This window comes from Squalius cephalus (genome assembly GCF_949319135.1).
Source record: "Squalius cephalus genome assembly, chromosome: 18".
NCBI classification, from domain to species: domain Eukaryota; kingdom Metazoa; phylum Chordata; class Actinopteri; order Cypriniformes; family Leuciscidae; genus Squalius; species Squalius cephalus.
In genome coordinates this window covers 16,515,350-16,534,321 of record NC_137139.1, presented here as the reverse complement: position 1 = coordinate 16,534,321, position 18,972 = coordinate 16,515,350, and the positions used below count along the sequence as shown (strand labels likewise).

At 35.8% G+C, this 18,972-nt stretch overlaps 1 protein-coding gene across 1 annotated transcript in view; it reads right to left on the bottom strand.

Annotated features, from left to right (window-relative positions):
• The window catches only part of plagl2 (pleiomorphic adenoma gene-like 2), a 41,257-nt gene that overhangs the window by 3,478 nt on the left and 18,807 nt on the right, over positions 1-18,972 (bottom strand). The window contains exons 2-3 of the mRNA XM_079848908.1: positions 921-1,065; positions 374-798 (exon numbers count right to left, since the gene is read on the bottom strand). Of these exons, the coding sequence (XP_079705034.1) occupies positions 374-681 (308 nt within the window). The 5' untranslated portion in view covers positions 682-798; positions 921-1,065. The remainder of the gene's footprint in view (positions 1-373; positions 799-920; positions 1,066-18,972) is intronic.

The following is an 18,972-nucleotide window of genomic DNA, read 5'->3' as shown; positions in this document are numbered from 1 at the left end:
TCAATGGAATTCAACACTGTAATGTGATTGGTTATCAAGGTCGTTGGAAGTTACACTTTCTCCAATGGTAGAGCCACAGACCCACGTATCTATCTCTCAATAATCAGACAAGGCCCTAAGGCCCTAATTTACAAAGTTCTTTTTCATCTCATTTATGTCTGACCTCAACCTTGGAAAATTATATAATCATCACAGACCAGTGGCTGTTTTTAACAGTCGGCGCAAAGTCTTCCAGAAAGTTGATGCTGGCGAGCTATTTCAAACCATTGAAACAAATTGTTTTAGAAAGAATTAGTTCAAAATGACGTCACATCTGTTCGTTCTACAATTACGCTTGAAATATATCGGGCCTTTATATGCAAGTAACACCTACCTAAAGAGCTTATATTTGGAGCTGAAAGCCTTAGGACAATGGGGCTGGGAACAGTGGAAAGGTTTCTCTCCTGCGTGACAGAACGCGTGAAGCCGGAGCTTATCCTGTGAGCTGAAGAGGGCACCGCACACCAAACACTCGTTCCCACTGCCTCTCCCTTCCCTCTCCCTCTCTCTCTCGCTCTCGGTCTCTCTTTCCGTCCTCCCTGCAGCGGGACCTCCAAACACTTTGGTGGCGCCTCGTCGATCTTCGTCCTCCAGCGTCAGTGTGGCAATGTGGTTCGGGGCATCGGCGGCAGCTGCTGCCATGGCAGCCCTAGGGTGCCGTTGCCATTGAAACTCGGCCGTGGCTGCCCTGCCTTCCAGGCTCTAGTTTGATATTGCGGTGGTATTTTCAGGGATGCAGGCTCTTAAATTGTCTGCTACCTGTACAATATGTGACCAAAAACAAAAATAAATAAACAAACACGAAAAGGTGAAGCAGATTTTTTCTTTTGTTTTAAGCATGTCAATTTATGATATTTCTTACATGCAAGGAGACAGCTTACCCTTTTTATGTGCTGAAAACTTGTCTCCCAAAAGAATTGTAAGTGCTTTTCCAGTCTTTTTCGTGTACCTTCACACCCTCATCCAGTCCCACCTGCCATGACTGGGGACAAGTAGGTGACAATAGTGCTCATCATCATCTTCACCCTATCATAAAATAAGAAAGAAGATATATGTTGATTAGTGTTTGTTTTCAAATATTTATTAAACTTGGTTAATGTTTATTTCTAACATGTTTAATTTTTTAATTAAAAGTTGTATATTTTACCATTACATGCATTATGAGCTGACAAACAATATAAATCAAATAATAATAATGTTAACATTATCAAGATCGATAAATACTTTAATTCATAGACTAACGTTAAATGTATACAATCTTATTTTAAAGTGTTACCTTAAAATGACCAATTATATTTGAAACACTGGCACTAATATAATTTCTAAACTGAACAATAAATCATTATTTATGGGTTCCTTACATCAACATGAAGGTGAAATGTACAACAGCCTGTGGGCATACTGTAACTGTTCTAAACATTTTTACTTGTTTCACTATGCTAGCTAGAGGGCAGTAATGTACAGAACAATTAATAAACTGGGTAGTAACAAAGTTGGCAATTCTTGCCTTGCTATACCGCATTAACAATCGAGGTGTCTGTGTGTCTTTGCATGTTCCGTCATGCATGTGTGTACATGTACTCCAGTGTAAGGCTCATGTAATCCTAAAGCACACAAATCTACCTCTAGGAATGGCAAATAAATTAAATCACAAGATATTACCCCTTGGTAAAAAAAACGATTTTAAAATCATCATCATCTCTACTTTATTGACATTATCTATTGCACTGTAAAAAGTACTGTTGGTTTAACTTAAAAAAGTAAGTAACCATGGTTGCCTTATAATTTTGAGTTCATTGAAATAAAAAGTTTGAGTTAATACAATGAAGGAGATTAGTTTAATCAACAGAAACTCAAAATGTGATGTTATCTGAACCACATAAATTATCCAAGTTGATCTGACAAAAAAAAAATGTTGTGATAAATCATGAAAGTTTTTCTTACAGGTGTACAATGAAGTACATTAAAGGAGAACTCCGGTCATTTTTAACATTGAGCTCATTTTTTTGTAAATTTGGAGTGCTGTCAGTACAGAGAACAACGACAAAAATCGGTGTTGCCTACACCGTGTTATCCTCTTTTTAAAATTTGCACCCTGTTGACTTCAATGGGGCAAGTTTTAAACCTGCTTTTAGCCTCTTAACATCCTTGATGTGTCATTACAAGTGCCCAGCCATGTACTACTTTGGACTTCGACCGAAAACAGGATGTAAATACAGGTATGTGCACTGGCTGAATTAACATCACTTTTATTCATATCTTTCACATCTACTGCAGTCAGATTCACCCGTGTTCTTTCTGAAGGAATCACTCACATGACCTGTGCACTTGTAATGACACATCAAGGATGTTAAGAGGCTAAAAGCAGGTTTAAAACTTGCCCCATTGAAGTCAACAGGGTGCAAATTTTAAAAAGAGGATAACACGGTGTAGGCAACACCGATTTTTGTCGTTGTTCTCTGTACTGACAGCACTCCAAATTTACAAAAAAAATGTAATAAAGGAGTTCTCCTTTAAGTACTTTTGGCAAGATGATGTTCAGTGGTGTGACATGCTACACTTCAAACTATATAAAAAACATGTTTTTAACTTTTATAATTATTATGCATGGTATTTTTATGACCATTATACCTGTACTTATAAAAATAAATGTCACAACACACACCACCACTAATGAACTAATGATTGCAAAAAGATTATTAAAACCGTGTAAGAGCAATGTTGACCAGTAACAAGACCTACGATTGACACTTTCCATTAAAGGTAAGCCTATAATAAATAAAATTTAACTTGAAATTGTCATGTTAAAACAAAACAAAATCCATGTACAAATTACAGACAGGCAATAAATTAGATGTATTAGAGAAAATACTAAATGTCAGGATAATCTTGTTGATTGCTAGACTTCTGGCTTTTTAGGGTGCTTTCACACTAGCACTCTTGTTGCACACCCAGGTTCAAATGACGTCAAGAGTTCGGTTCATTTGACACTTTCCATTCAAAACCAATTATAGTAATGAATTGCAAGGACTGCAACATCTGTGTTAACAACCAAGATCATTCACCATCACTCTCTTATTACATAAGGGAAATCCCCAAACTCTGCTATGAGACTCTCTGAACTCTCTGAACTAATAAAACTGAGAATCAAGGCAAGTCTGTATGCTCAAAATCATGTGACATCAACATACAGTTTATTTTTGTAATTTTGTATTCTCTCATCAATGAAATACGATCACATAGATCAATGCACACTGTTTTTATGACAGGTATGATAATGAAAGTTATCTATTAAATAAAGCCAAACTCATACAGCAGGAAACCCACCACAGAACCACCCCTTCTAATGCTACTGGCATATCAATCATTCATTCATGTACCTCCTTTGCTTTAGCAGTGAGCGCTTATGTCACACCACTAATATTTTACTAATTGTGACCCTGGATCACAAAACCAGTCTTATGTTACACGGGTATATTTGTGGCAATAGCCAACAAAACATTGTATGGGTAAAAATTATAGATTTGTCTTTTATGCCAAAAATCATTAGGATATTAAGAAAAGATCATGTTCCATGAAGATATTTTGTAAATTTCCCACCTTAAATATATAAAACATTTATTTTTGTTAATGGATGCAGCACTATCGCCAATAGAAATGGACAACTTTAAAGGCGATTTTCTCAATATTTAGATTTTTCTGTACCCTCAGATTCCAGATTTTCAAATAGTTGTATCTCGGCCAAATATTGTCCTATCCTAACAAACCATACATCAATGGTAAGATTATGTATTCAGCTTTCAGTTGATGTATAAATCTCAATTTAAAAAAAATTACCCATAAGACTGGTTTTGTGGTCCAGGGTCACAATTGTTACATTACTTTTCTTTAGTATTGAGTATTGAGCATTTCAAATATGGTCCCTTTCCTGATGGATGCATTACTTTTGTATTAAGTATTAATCAGTATTTTGCACGTGTGGAGTATTCTTCACTAATATCTCTCACAAGCATAAACCTCTAGTCAATTACCCTTTTGGTTAGAGTTCAAAATCCACCTGTCTCCTGCTGACCACACATTTATTAATGCAGAGTCACATGAGCCTAAAATGTAAACATTTACAAACACAATTTTTACAACAGACTTCATAACCAAACAATCAACTACTGACTATTTCTTTGTTATATACGTTTAATAGCCAATTCATATTTTTACACCATTCAAAAGTTTAGGGTTGGTATAACTTTTTTTTTGAAAGAAATAAATACTTTTATTCAGAATGATGTTACAAAAAGTTGACATTGATAAGAAATGTTTCTTGAGCAGCAAATCAGATAATGCTGAAAATTCAGCTTTGCATCACAAGAATACAATACGTTTTAAAATACTAAAACAGAAAACTGTTTTTAATTGTATTTTTATTATAGTTTTGAATTTATTTTTGATGAAATAAATGCAGTATTGGAGAACATAAGAGTCTTCTTTCAAAAACATTTTAAAAAATCGACCTACCCCAAACTTTGTAATGGTATATGAATGCATGACTGCCCCTTAAAGTCAACAAGAAGGCAATACACTCTCCTTATCATGATTGGTCCATCAATGTAAGTTATTCCAAAGACAAAAAAAGTCTTCTGTTCATTCTGGCATGTATCAAATCCCAGCTGATAAAATCAAGTCTTTTTTCCCCTCATTGAATATCTTGTTTTATTTCGAAATGTCACTATAGAAGTAAAGAGCTGCAGATGACAATTGATGTTGACTTTAAAGGAGTACGTTTCTCCATATGTATGTGTATAAGAGGAAGTGACAGCTGTGTGGCGCTGCAGCAGTCGTCACACAGCGGGACGGGTGCAGGGGGGTGACACCGCTCCATTCACTTGCTCCAGGGAGCCCTGCGCCATTGTGAGGCTTCAGCTTCTCCACCGCAAACATTCCACATGCATCCTATCCGTCACATAGCACATTTACACACAAACATACAGGCATTCTGACACCACATCCAATCCATTCCCAACAACAGGATTCAAACCTTATACCCATTAAAGTGACCAATATTTTTACTTGCTCCTAAATGTAAATTTGCAACGATTTCATATCAGTGTATCCAGATACTTTAAACAGCCTTTGAGTATTTTATTGAGGTTTGACACATGGGTCAGTGGGGGTGGGCAGGTTTATATATGACCATCCTTCTGTAGGCCACACAAACGCACGCTCACTGAATGCTGCCACAGAGGGGGGAAACTGGCCATCCATATTGGCTGCGTGAGTGTGTCTGAGGTTTTGTTTTGAGATTAAAGGGTTTTCGCATTCCTCTGGCCCGGGGGTCAGAGGTCACCGTGTACACCATGCTGCCTCCTGTGTGCAGGTTTAACCCGTTCTGCCCAAAGGCAGAGAGTGAGAGAACAGCTAATTCAAGGTCACAGGCAGAGTGCCAGATTCTGATCAATTACAGTGAAATCTGCACCGATTTACACAGAATTGACTAGATCAAGGTACATCCACCTCCCCTTCATGTTTGTTTATTCAATATTTTACTCTATTATTTTCAACTATCAATGTAGCACTTCATTTAAAAGGTGCAATAAGCGATTTCTGAGAAACGCTGTTGAAAGTGGATTGGACCGAGCAGCACAACACGCATGATGGGGGAAGAGAGAGAGAGCAAATGGGAGATTTTAAGAAAGACTGAAGAAAGAGAGATGGCTGAGAGACATTACAAAAGAGAAAAGGTCAGAGGAATATCACTAGAAAAAGAAGGCAAGAGCTTCAGGATCTGCGTTAATATTAATATTAACATATAATAATATAATAATATTAGTGAAAATCAAGCTTTTAATGTTGTTTATATGTCTATGTGGTGTTTTTAATATGCTTTGAGACAAACCATGCGCAAATTCATAAGTCAACACCATTGCTGAGTATTTTCTCCTTAAACCTGCAAAGACAGTCTCAAAAACGTGGTTTGAAATCGCTGGTGTTTCTGATGTCACAAACTACCTTGTAACCAATCACGTCAACATGTGATCGTCAACCAGTGGATCTCTGAGCTGGTGTGAGTGAGTGGAGGCGGGGCTAATTCTCATATTCATAGGAACGCGTATACTTAATGAGGCAATGGTGTAGAATTACATTCAAGCTATTTTAAGGCATGAAGAATTTTTTTCAAGAAAAAAAAGTTTGTCATTTTGGTGATCAAATATGAGTTTTAAGGGATAATTTATTGACTACAGGGGGACTTTAACTAATTTTACCATGTTTAACTTGATTTGACAGAATTTCACAGATTTCTTCCCAAAAAATAAGCAGTAGTAGTAGAGTAGTATAGCTTTTCAATGCCATGTCACCATCTGAGGCTATCTTAATGGCAAAAACGGAGTTACAAAAATACAAGAGTTGACTACAATAAAAACAAAACAACAGCAAGAGGTTTTATATTAACATTTGATAAAAGTTCTAAAACCTTTTCTGGTGAAATCTCACTAAACAAGTGTCTACTTGCATTAAAAGTGGAGCAGTCCAATAAAATATGTTTAATGGAAAGATGGGTCTTGCAGAACATACAGAGAGTTGGTCAAACTATATCTAGTGAACACCACTTGATCAAATCTTGCTTTAAAGGAGATTAAAAGTCTGTTAGGGATTTTTTTTTAATGGAAATTATGCAATTTGTTGTTTGTGTATATATATCCCATTCTTCTTGCCACTTGTTTAATATAATGATTGACAGTAGGAATTTGACATTCTTCTCGTTCCAGATGAATAGCCTTCTTTGCAGCTCATTCATTTCCTGATACCCAAGATGACCCAGAACCCAGCAAAAGACAATACTAAAAAAATGATTATTTAAGTGGTCTGCTTTAGTTAACATGCAGTCCACCAAAAGACGATCAGTTTTTAAAGCTTCCATTGCTTGAAGACATGATTTGGAGTCTGTGAAAATCATAAAATTATTTTGGTATGAGTTTCCAGTATATTCCAAAGCTAAATGTAAAGCTGAAAATTGAGCATTGTTTTGGAATGTGAATTCCATAATGCTGTTGTCCAGTCACCATTGCTGCAGAAAAAACATATAGTCTGTCTAAATATTGTTGTCTATATACATTTGTGTCAGTTAATCCTCCTTCTGACAAGTCAAATCCATGTTAATAATAGGTTTCTTTCCAAAACTTATATATATAATTATGAGTTATAATGTGATAAAGTACAGTGTACAGAGTACTAAGTTGGTATTTCAAAAACCTAAACTTTAGAGCAAAATATTACTTGATCTATTATAAGTATCAATATTATAAAGAATAGAATCTGGCCACATGCAACAGTGTTTTCTCACAGCTATATTCACATCACTGAGATGTTTAGACGAAGAAAGTTGTCAGATTTATTTGTTCTATAACAGTTTTATCTTTATTTTGTTTACCTAAGAGATATTAAGTCTACTCTAAGTATGACAGCCGGTGCAATATTACAAATATTTTATTTAGATTCACAGATAGACTTCAGCATATACTCTTTATTACTGGAAGACAGACAAAATATTAAGAGTGCATAAATAAAACCATAAATATCTCATTTCCATGGAAAATGTTTAAAATATTTACATAGAGAATGAACTGAATAGCCTTTTCTTGATCGTTTATGAAGCTACTCACAAAGATGATTTCATCTGAAATTAGGACTGCCTACTCCTGTCATGGAGTAACTTTTAAAAATGCAAATGTTAGCAAAAAAATCTACCCAATCAGAGAGTCCATCAAAAGGTCAGTGAGTGCACTTCTGGTGAACTTCCACCAGGTGGGAGGGACTAACAAACAAGAAAGATGATTTGATTTGATCTGCAAACATGAGCAAACTTCACCTGTCCTGACCTCGAAATCGAAGTGCAAAACCTATTTATTCACTTGCATCACAACATATTTTATTTTGACCATGTCATTTTCACTTGTGAATCAAATATACTCACTTTAAGTCTATATTCACACTTTACTACTCAAACTCCTTTGGTAAATTAGAAAATATAAGGTAAATAAGACATTAAACCCATAAAAACACTGATTAAAGTGAAAGTGAGACTTTTTTTATTTATGAAACAGCAGATGCACAGACAGGGCTGTGCGTACCCAAGGCCGTGTCTCACGCCTCTGAGGGTTTTATTAACGCAGAGGCACACGACTCTCAACGTGTTCCGGAAAAAAAGAAGTTCAGTTACCAAAAATAGCCCTTGAGTTCACCATACTGAGCTAAAGTGACAACAGCCGCGCTCGAGAGAGAGAGAGACGAGTGAGATTACGAGAGTGTGGTAGTTAAGCAAAGCAACAGATGGCACAGAGAGCGAGTGAGAGAAAAGCATTTCAGAGAGGAAGGAAAGAGGAAGAAGAGAAAGAGAGAGAGGGGGACTAAGGGACGGGAGGGAGGAGCTCTAGGTCAGTGATAGTCACACAGACTCCAGAGGGGAGGATGGCTAGTCATGCTTTACTGACCACATTGACAAGGGATGACAGGCAGAGGAAGGGGGAGCAACTGCAACAGGAGATGCCAGATATGAGACCTGCGGGGGACAGAAAGTGCGTGTGTGTGTGTGTGTCTGTGTGTGTGTTATCTTCACGTTCAGGGGCTTAAACACAAACAAAGACAACTTTTAACCTGAGAGCCGGTTGAAAAAAACCACAATGTGCACTTTGTCCTAGTCATTACGGAATTGTAGTTACAAATCAACACCAGCCTATTTTTCAAGTGCACTTTTTTAACACTTGTAGCTGTTCGACATTCTGGTCACGCTCCTTTTACCCCCCCACCCGCACGCACGGGTCCTGTGGCGTTCTCTGTGACGGACAGGTTTCACTTCCTCTAACAGTGTCCGTTTGGACTGTACAGAGATCTTAGTGGGATCGTGAAGAGCGGAAAGCTGCTTCTCTTCCACCCTACTGACACAGAGGTAAAGCCCTGCCAAACCCTCAACAGTTACACTGCACTGGCCCTGGCTACCAGCACGGGATGTGGCCACAATCTGCACCGTCTCCGCCCCCCTCCACATTAAACACATCCACCAGCCTGGGCACAAACACAGGGAAACGCAGCTAAACTTAGCCCCGCTGCGGTTGACCGTTACAGCAGGCCAGCTCAGCTCATCTGCCTTGTGTTTGTCTCATTATAACTGATTTGATTGATGCATTTCATTCTTCACTAATCGCAAAAGGGAAGTGGTAAAGTGTACTGTGAAATTCTTGTGAATGACCAGCAAAACAATAAATAAAAATGGTCCATACAACACGTGCTCCAAGTCTTTGCAGTTTTACGATAGTTTCAGGTGAGGAAATTTAAGTCCTTAAAATCACTGATAAACAAAGCTCTCGATATGCATTTACAATATGCATATTCATTTCTAGGTTAACTATCCCTTTAAAGGCTTAGTTCAGCCAAAAATGAAAATTCTGTCAGTAATTACTCCCTCTCATGTTGCTCCATGAGTTTCGTTCATCTTCAGAACACAAAAGTAAATTACGTGCAAAAAGTACTCTCGTCGCTTGATAAACTTAAGGTTGAGCCACTGTTGGACTATTTTAACAATGTTTTACTAACTTTTCTGGGCCGGCAGAATGAAATTGCCTAGAAGCCTATGAAGGAGTGAGCCAGCTCTCAGATTTCAACAAAAATATCTTCATTTGTGTTCTGAAGATGAATGAAAGTCTTACGGGGTTGGAACAAAATAAGGGTGAGTAATTGAGTAATATGATGATTTGCTGCTCAAGACACATTTTTTGATTATTATCAATGTTGAAAACGATGTGCTGCTTAATATTTACGTGGAAACCGTAATACATTTTAGTATTATTGTTAATGTCTTTACTGTTACTTTTGATCAATTTAATGCATCCTGCTTAATAAAAGTATGACTTTCTCAAAAAAAATCTTGCTGACCCCAAACTTTTGAATGGTAGTTTAAGCTGCTTGCAACTAAAAAGAAAAGCTCAAAAATAACAATAGTTTCATTTGCACATGACTAACTAGCAAACACCAAAGATACCACAACAGCTCCATCTATGAAGCCAGCAAAAACACATGGCAAAGATATCTCACTTTCGCTCACTTTTTCTCCCTTCGTGTGCTGTTCCTGTGGTTAAAGTGGACACATATGCAGCTTTAAGAATAATAAACAGATAAAGCTCTGTTGAGGTAGGCATGCCTATAAACAATTCATCACACCATCCAAGAACGATCCACTGAACGTCTTCTGACTTAACAGATATAACAACGTTTATAAAGTATACTATCTATAAATACTGGCACAACTGCAAATGAGCTGAAATATTTAAAGGGACAGTTCAACCAATCTGAAAATGATAGAAAAAAATGATATCTAGTATGACTACTAGAGACTACCAGACTCAAAACACTTCTGTTTAACTTTGCATTTAATGAATGAGCACTGTGTCACTGTTTGTCCGACTGTTTATACTGTGTCTTATTTTAGTCTTTATTCTAAACTGTTTTAATTATTTTTAGTTCTTTCTCGTTTCTTTATTTTAAACTGTTCTTTATTCTAAACTGTTTTAATTATTTTTAGTTCTTTCTTGTTTCTTTATTTTAAACTGTTTTGTATATTCTTATTTCTTCTGATCATTTTTAATAGTATGTAAAGCACTTTGAATTACCATTGTGTATGAAATGTGCTATATAAATAAACTTGCCTTGCCTTGCCTATGACTAGTGAAACACAAAAGAAGATATTTTTGAAGAATATGGGTAACCAAAAAGTTGATGGGCCCCATTGACTTCCATAGTATGGAACAACAACGAAAAATACTATGGAAGTCAGTGGGGCCCGTCAATTATTTGGTTACACCCATATTCTTCAAAATATCTTATTTTGTGTTCAGCAAAAGAAAGAATCTCATTCAGGTTTGGAACAACTTGAAAATTCAAGGGTGAGCAAATGATGACAGAATTTTCATTTTTGGGTGAACTATCCCTTTAATATGGTCTTGAGTGCCTTATTGCTTTCAAAATGTCAAAAAAAAAAAAATGCATCAAATGTTATTTTATGAAGAAAAATCCATTAAACGGTCATCCTTCTTCTAGAACAAAGGTCCTACACTAGTGGGTCATGACCCAAAAATGGGTTAAACAAGGTTGATAACTGGCCTCATGGCTGCAGAGCAGTGATATACACAGTAGGTATAAGCAGGGTTTAGATTCATATAGCTTGTGTACTTTAGCATGACTGGAGGAACTATCCATTTTGTAACTCAGAACAAACAACACATTCAAAAATGTCCATGTCAATCTGCAGAGTCAGCTAGAAACGCTTCCGTTCCACTGATTTTATAACCCTTGACCCCTCAGTGCACAAACTCCACAGAGTAAACTGCGCTATATCTGCATCTCCTTTCTTTCATTCATTCATCCTTTCTTCACGATGAAAAAAGCTCTCAATATACTTGTTGCACGAAGACATCTGGCCAACACACGGACCCCACTTAACGACACTCGAGAAAAGGAGGGAAACGAAAATTAACAGGCTTGACAAACAAAGGCCAATTAAAGCGGGTTCCCTCCCTGATCTAATTTGCGGCTGAACAATGACAGAGCAAACGTGCCGATGTTTCTTTTAAGGGGTGTTTTGCTTTAAGTCTGATTCTGGCTATCAGAAGCTACATGCGCTGTATAACAGGAAAAGGCATGTGTGTAGTAAAATGCATCAGTGCCAGATGCCTTTCTGATTTCCTCAGGGATTCCCCTTGTGAATGCTGAAAACACAACTTCAAGCTGGGATGAGACACTGAGGATTTGTGGGTTCCAAATGTAAAAGCAGGTTGTAGATGCGATCTTAGGACAGAGAGGCAGAGCATGGTGAAGATCAGTGCTGGGTAGATTACCTACAAATTGTAGTCAGTAGACAGATTGCAAATTACATGATGAAAAGTAGTTAAAAATCTATTACACAAATTACACATTTTAGGTAATGTATTCGGACTACTTTTTGATTACTTTTGGCCTAACTCGGTTATCGTATTGAATAGGACAATCTTGTACTATATTGATATAAAAATACAAAGAGAAAGAACCCAGACAGCAACATGGTGTCGGCCCAGATCCGGCCCACATCTGGCCCACATCTGGTACGTGTGGATTCCATATAATAAAAATATAGGCTATCCATTTTTGTATTCTAAAACATGAAGGGCATTAAACATTACACTACATCACTACATCAGGGTTTTATTTATTTACCTGCATGTCACGTGACCATTTATACAGATACCCGAGTTGATATAAATCAGAGATTGTGGGTCACATTCAGCAGACAGACACGACACTGCTTTAGATTAATTTAAACTAGGGCGGTCAAAAGATTAATCGCGAATAATTAATCCAAAATAAAAGTTTGTGTTTACATAATATATGTGTGTGTACTGTGTATAATTATTTTGTATATATAAATACACACACATGCATGTATATATTTAAGAAATATTTGCATACATATACTGTATATATATTTATATAGTTTATATTATATATAAATATATTTTTTTTATATATAAATAACATATTTTTTTAAATATATACATGCATGTGTGTGTATTTATATATACAAATTTATTTATACACAGTACACACACATATATTATTAAAAACAAACTTTCATTTTGGATGCGATTAATCACGATTAATCTTTTGACAGCCCTAATTTAAACACATGATGACAACCAAAATTGCAGTGGCTACATGCATCCAAGTTCTGTTAATTCACAAGCCGAGTTAGAGTCATATTTGCAAAGGTAATGTTAAATGAAGCAAAATACTAAACTTTCAAAAACACTGAGCAATGTGATTATTGTATTGAGTGATAGGAAGTGGGTTTAATCAGCGATATTTGCTATCCGGCGTTTTCTCGTCACCTCCTCAACCTGCTTCCCTTAGTGTTTTTACACATAGAAAAGGTGAAAAAACGTATTACACTGTTCAGTTTTCTCCCTGAAAGATGATGGCAATTCTCGATGTAGCATGAATTGCCTACAATGGCGACATTTTTCACAATCACAAAAAAAAAATCAAAACACTGCCTTAAACTCACTAGCAGAATCCTCCTAATATAGCTTCACATTCTAATTTTACTGTTGTTCTGTAAAATAATGAGAATAACATTAATTGTTGTTAATAATAATTATGTTAATAATTTTACTATAACATGTATTATATGATTATTATAAATATATTATTTATTTTTTTTACAGTAAAATAGTATGTATTATAATAGTATGTTCATAGTATGTAATCAATAAAAATTTAACTGATTATGAGTATTTTAAAATGCAATATTCCAAAAATGAAGTAGGCTACTTGTAATCCAGATAATAATCAGTTACCCAGAACTGGTGGAGAGAAGTGGTTAAAGATTTTTCGGATTCTATATGTAGCTCTTCTAGTGTATATGGGGTTTACATTGTGGGTTCATGTTGATGTGACTGTGAATGGTGTGTGTGTGTGTGTGTGTGTGTGTGTGTGAGATAGAGAGAGAGAGTTGAGTCAGGGGAAACCCCTTCTGGCAGGGAGTCCTGCTGGTGACACAGAGCTCCAGAACATCAGGCATCCTGCCAGACGGCAACATGCCAACTCTCTTTCTCTCTCGCTCTCTTCCTCTCTCTCCCCATTCCCTACTACCGCATCCCTCAAACATTTCTCTCTGTTAGAGCGTTTTAATGTCTCTGTTTTATTTCTCAATTACTCTTTTGTTCTTTCACTCTGTTATTCATACTGTATAATGTTCTTACTCATGTGCTTTATAAAACTGCTCAAAACACTTACAGATGCAGCTGAGAACTGCTGTCTTGTTGCAACTACATTTTTGTCCTTATGACATTTTTTTCTTTGCATTTTTGAGACAAACGCTTGAGATGAGCAGGACTCCATTTCTTAGAAAAATTGCTACAGTAAAAAAATGTGAAAAAGACCCATCATGATTTTGTTCCAAATTATATATATATCTTTAGTGGCTTAATGTGAAAAAAAAATAACAATTTTTTATTTTATACTACTGTTCAAAAGTTTGAGGTCTGTATTTTTTTTTATTTTTTTTATAAATCTATAATTTTATTCGGCAAGGACACATTAAATTGATCACACTTGATAGTAAAGACATTTAATATATAACAAAAGATTTCTATTCCAAATAATTGCTGTTATTTTGAGCTTTTAATCAAGGAATCCTGAAAAAAGTGGATCACGGTTTCCACAAAAGCGGCACAAAAAGGTTTTTAAAAACAATAATAAGAAATTATTTGTTTATTTTAATTATATTTCATATACACAGTTATTCCTTGAAGTGGCGTCACTTCAATAACACCCAAGCTCCATGAATTTGTGCATGTGTGTATATAAGTATATATAAATACACATGTGTTCGTTTACTGGTTTATTTGTTTGTTTCTAATTATTTTTACACTACCATTTAAAAGTTTGGGGTCAGTACGATTTTTTAAATAAAATTTTAATTCAGATTTCTATTTCAAATAATTGCTGTTCTTTTGAATGTTCTAAATCCTGATTTTTTTTCCCCCCAAAACTTTATCAAAATTAAAATAATAATAATAAATGTTTCTTGAGCATCAAATCAGCATATTAGAATGATTTCTGAAGGATCATGTGACACTGAAGACTGGAGTAATGATACTAAAAATTCAGCTTTACCATCACAGGAATAAATTACAATAGAATTAAAATCGAAAATGGCTATTTGTAATTGTAATAATACTTCACATTATCACAGTTTTTTTCTGTATTTTTAATCAGATAAATGCAGCCTTGGTGAGCATAAGAGACTTTAAAAACTTCAAAAACATTAAATAATCTTACCAACCCCAAACTTTGGAACTGTAATGTATATTCCAAGATACACACACACAATATTTCTTACACTTTGTCTTTATATTGTAAGACAGTTATACTGTAGTTTAAGTCTAAAACCAACTGACTAGAACCGTGGCGCTCCAAGTATTTAAAATAACCTGATGTCTAAACTGTTGCACTGCTTAAACCTTTAATCATAAACTTGTGCAAACTTTTAATCACCTCTAAAATGTCCTTTTTACTTTTATGAGTTAAAGCTGACTATAAAACATAATTACTCACTCGCAGAAACATCTGAACTTCCATTTAGAAGTCTTTAATCAAATGGTGTTTCAAACAAGTGTAGATTTTATTTTAATGACAAGAATCTGCACTCTATCTTTCATTCTCTTTTTCTCTTTCAGACACGGTCAGCAACAAACAATCTCTAAGCTAAGCTTCGTCAGCGCCGCTTAAAACAACAGGCATTGTCGCGACGGCCCTTTTGTTTACAGATATCTGCGACACTTTACAATAGAGCTCACTCTCTCTCAGCCTTTCCGTCAATCAACTCTAAAGTTAGCTCATTTTTCGTTTGCTGCAGGAGAGATCCCACCTCTCCCTCTTTTCCCGTCTACATGTAGAAGGATGTGCAAGGAGAGACGAGGAGGAGGGGAGAGCGAAACTTGTAAAAATAACATTCCTGCATAAACAGGCTCTGAAAATGGTCGCCAAGCAGAACGCATTCCTCGCATTTCTTTTGAAACGTGATCAGATTCTGCATCTCACCTTCAGAGAAATGACATTCGCTGCAGGGTGGCAGACGTGTGTTTGTGAAATAGACAAAGATATCTGCTCACTCATAACCCATTTGTATTGCGCTTAAACAGTCAAGTAAAATTACACACAAAATAAAGTCAAAATGCCGGTTTTGGAGAGTATTCACGTAAACACAGTCAGTTATGTTTTATGGTAAGTGAATGTAAACAGTTGAGAAAGAAAACGCATGACATGATGTGTAACAGTATAATGGATCCGTGCATCAGGTCTTAAAGTGACAGCAGGTTTATTAGGCCAAATTATGAGATAATATTATTAAAATATAAATTAAAATGAATATATATTAAAATATCTATATGGCAGTTTTCCCCCATGGTGTTAATGTCAAAATTGTGGCCAGTGAAAATGGTGAGTGGCTAGTAACTTTGGTAAACCACTAGTAGCCACAGTGGCTGGTGAGCATTAACAAATCTATGTCAAAATCAATGTCAATCGCCGAATATAATTATTATTAAAATAAAAAATATGTATTATAATTTATATAATTTGTTCAACTATATAATCAAAGAACTTTAAAGTCGACATGAAATGGAAGTTACGAACTTGCGATAGTCTTTCTTCCATGACATACAGGTGAAACGCTTCTTGAACAAGATAAAAATGAGGGGCGGAGCTTGATTTTGTCTATCTGGAATTGATTGGATGGTTAGATGGTTGTGGTTTGCTATTGGTGGATCTTAAATGATCCCGTCTCGCCCCAGTACAGATATTGTCATCAGAGAAGTTATGTTGCAAGAGGGAGGGGAAGTTATTTTGATTAAAAAATATGAGGGCACATGAATTAAAAAACAAATAATGATCTGCACGGATAAATCACTTCTAATAAAAACTGCAATATTCCATAAAAAAATACAATAATAAAAAAGAATTGTCAATTTTGTGACCAAGTAATTTGTGATTAAATGTGATTAGTCATGAACATTGCAAAAAATAAACAAATTAATAAAATAATACATTAATAAGTAAATAACAGCTTTGTAATATTTTTTTTTCCAATGCAAGTAATTAAGCTTTTTCTCATTTTTAGCTGTTGTTGAGAATTTTCTTTGGTTCAGAAGCCTCTCCACAGTTCTATAAATGATTCACATGTTGATTCAGGAATCACTCTGACTGATTCAGTGAAGGATTCATCATCTTATTGAATGATTCATTAAAAGAACCATCTCAAAGGAGTTATTTGTTAACGGATCAGACTCCACTGCTCATGCTGTATGTTCGTTTTTGGATAAAGCTAACTTAGTAGAAATAAAAAGACATGCCCAGTGTCCCATCAGATTCGATACAGACAGACTGCAAACTCACATTCACAACAGCACGGCAATAGAAATGAAATAGAACTAGAAATTTCACCATAGTGAAACCTCATTTCTATTCAGTGAAACCATATTTCCCTGCTTGTCTCCAAAACTATTATTTTCTAAGATTTCTTTAAAAAAACATCAACAGCAGACACCAGTCGCGTTCTGTGCACGTAAAGAAGCAAGCTCTGTCTGTACCCGAAGCATCAGTGTAGACATTCTCTGACTTATCAGAGAAGAACAAGCATGAATTGTGATGCAGTGAGGCCGGGGCCCTTCCATAAGGAATCTCTCACAGCTTCTCTGATGACAGATAGAGATCAGCTATGCATTACAGCTCCCCTCCTCGCTCACACACACATAAAGACGTGTGTATTGATGTAGGCAACAAAGCTCTGGTGCACGAGTTCGCCGTACTGATGTGCAATGAAAATCCCGCATGAGGATAAAGAGAAAGAAAAAAGGGCCGTAGAGAGAAAGAGAGCGATGTGTGTGTCGGGGTGGGGGGGGGGGGGGGACTCCCCATAGGCCGTGAGGTGAAAGACACAGAGGCAGAGCAGTTATTCATTAAGACGCTGCTCTCTCTTCCTCTATTCTCTCCTTCCCTGGAGCTAAAAACACTTGTTCTCACTTCAATGGCTGTCTAACCCGGGGTGGTCTTCCAGCCCACTACCTACACCCACCAATCAACACCACAAATGCTGCGCTGCGGGACTGTGTGCGTATGTATGTGCGTGTGCAGATCAATTTGTTTTCATGCACAGACATTAAAAAAGAAGAAACTTTTGATGCCTACAATATAATAAAAACGTAGAAAATAATATTATAATTAGCATTATTATTATTAAACAATATATTTAAAAAAAACTATAAAATATTAAATTAAACATATGTGTTTATATTCTAACAATAATAATAACAACAAAATAATAATAAATTAGTTGATAGTTGCATTTAACTTATCAACTTATTAATGTTTTTGGAGCTTTAAACGCCTAAAAATGATATCATGGTTTCCACAAAAATATTAAGCTGCACAACTGTTTTCAACATTAATAATAATAATAAATGTTTCTCCAAATCAGCATATTAGAAAATGAAAATTAGGCTTTATCATCACATGGATAAATTACATTTTAAAATATATTAACAGTTATATTAAATTGCAATAATATTTACAATATTGCAGTTTTTACTGTATCTTGATCAAATAAACACAGCCTTGGTGAGCATAAGAGACTTCTTTCAAAAAAATAAAATACATTTTACTCTTAAAATACATACACAGCAACACCCTGACAACTGCATATGGGCAAACTAACTATATTGAGAACTACACAGCAACACTCTGGCAACCACTGAGAACATCCTAGCATCACGATAACAAGTGTTGCAAAACTCAACTTTAAAACTTGATGCTGAAGACTTGACATTCAGTAAATCTTCATGTGAATTCATTTAACAGCCTGTCACTTTTTTTTTTTCCATTAACAGCTCTTTCTGTGACAGAATATCTGCATCTTATGTGTTCAGCATGTCTTCTGTTCATCTGAACCAATGTCCATGTTTAACTCAAGAGAGGGTGCTTGTTGTGCACAGTACTGAAGCTGGCACCTGACTCATCCACAAACCCTGAGAGTGAGATGGAAAAAAGGAACACAAAATGGACATAAAGAACACTGTGTTCTTTAAACGGAAAAACGTTTTTCATGTACAGCATTGTCAAAAACGACAGGCTGCGATTATTTTTTATGCGCAGCTTGTCAGTGACGTACGGCTCTGTGATCAGTAGTAAATGCAGCTCCATCTGAAAGCACTGCGAGTTTGAGTCGCTTATAACGTGCATTTGAAAAAACAACATCTTTCCAAACATGAGAAGCATTTATGAAACAATAGTATGAAGCCCATAGGGATTTCCTGGAATGATGTGCGTTGTCTACTTCTGCAACGGGACATATTTGGA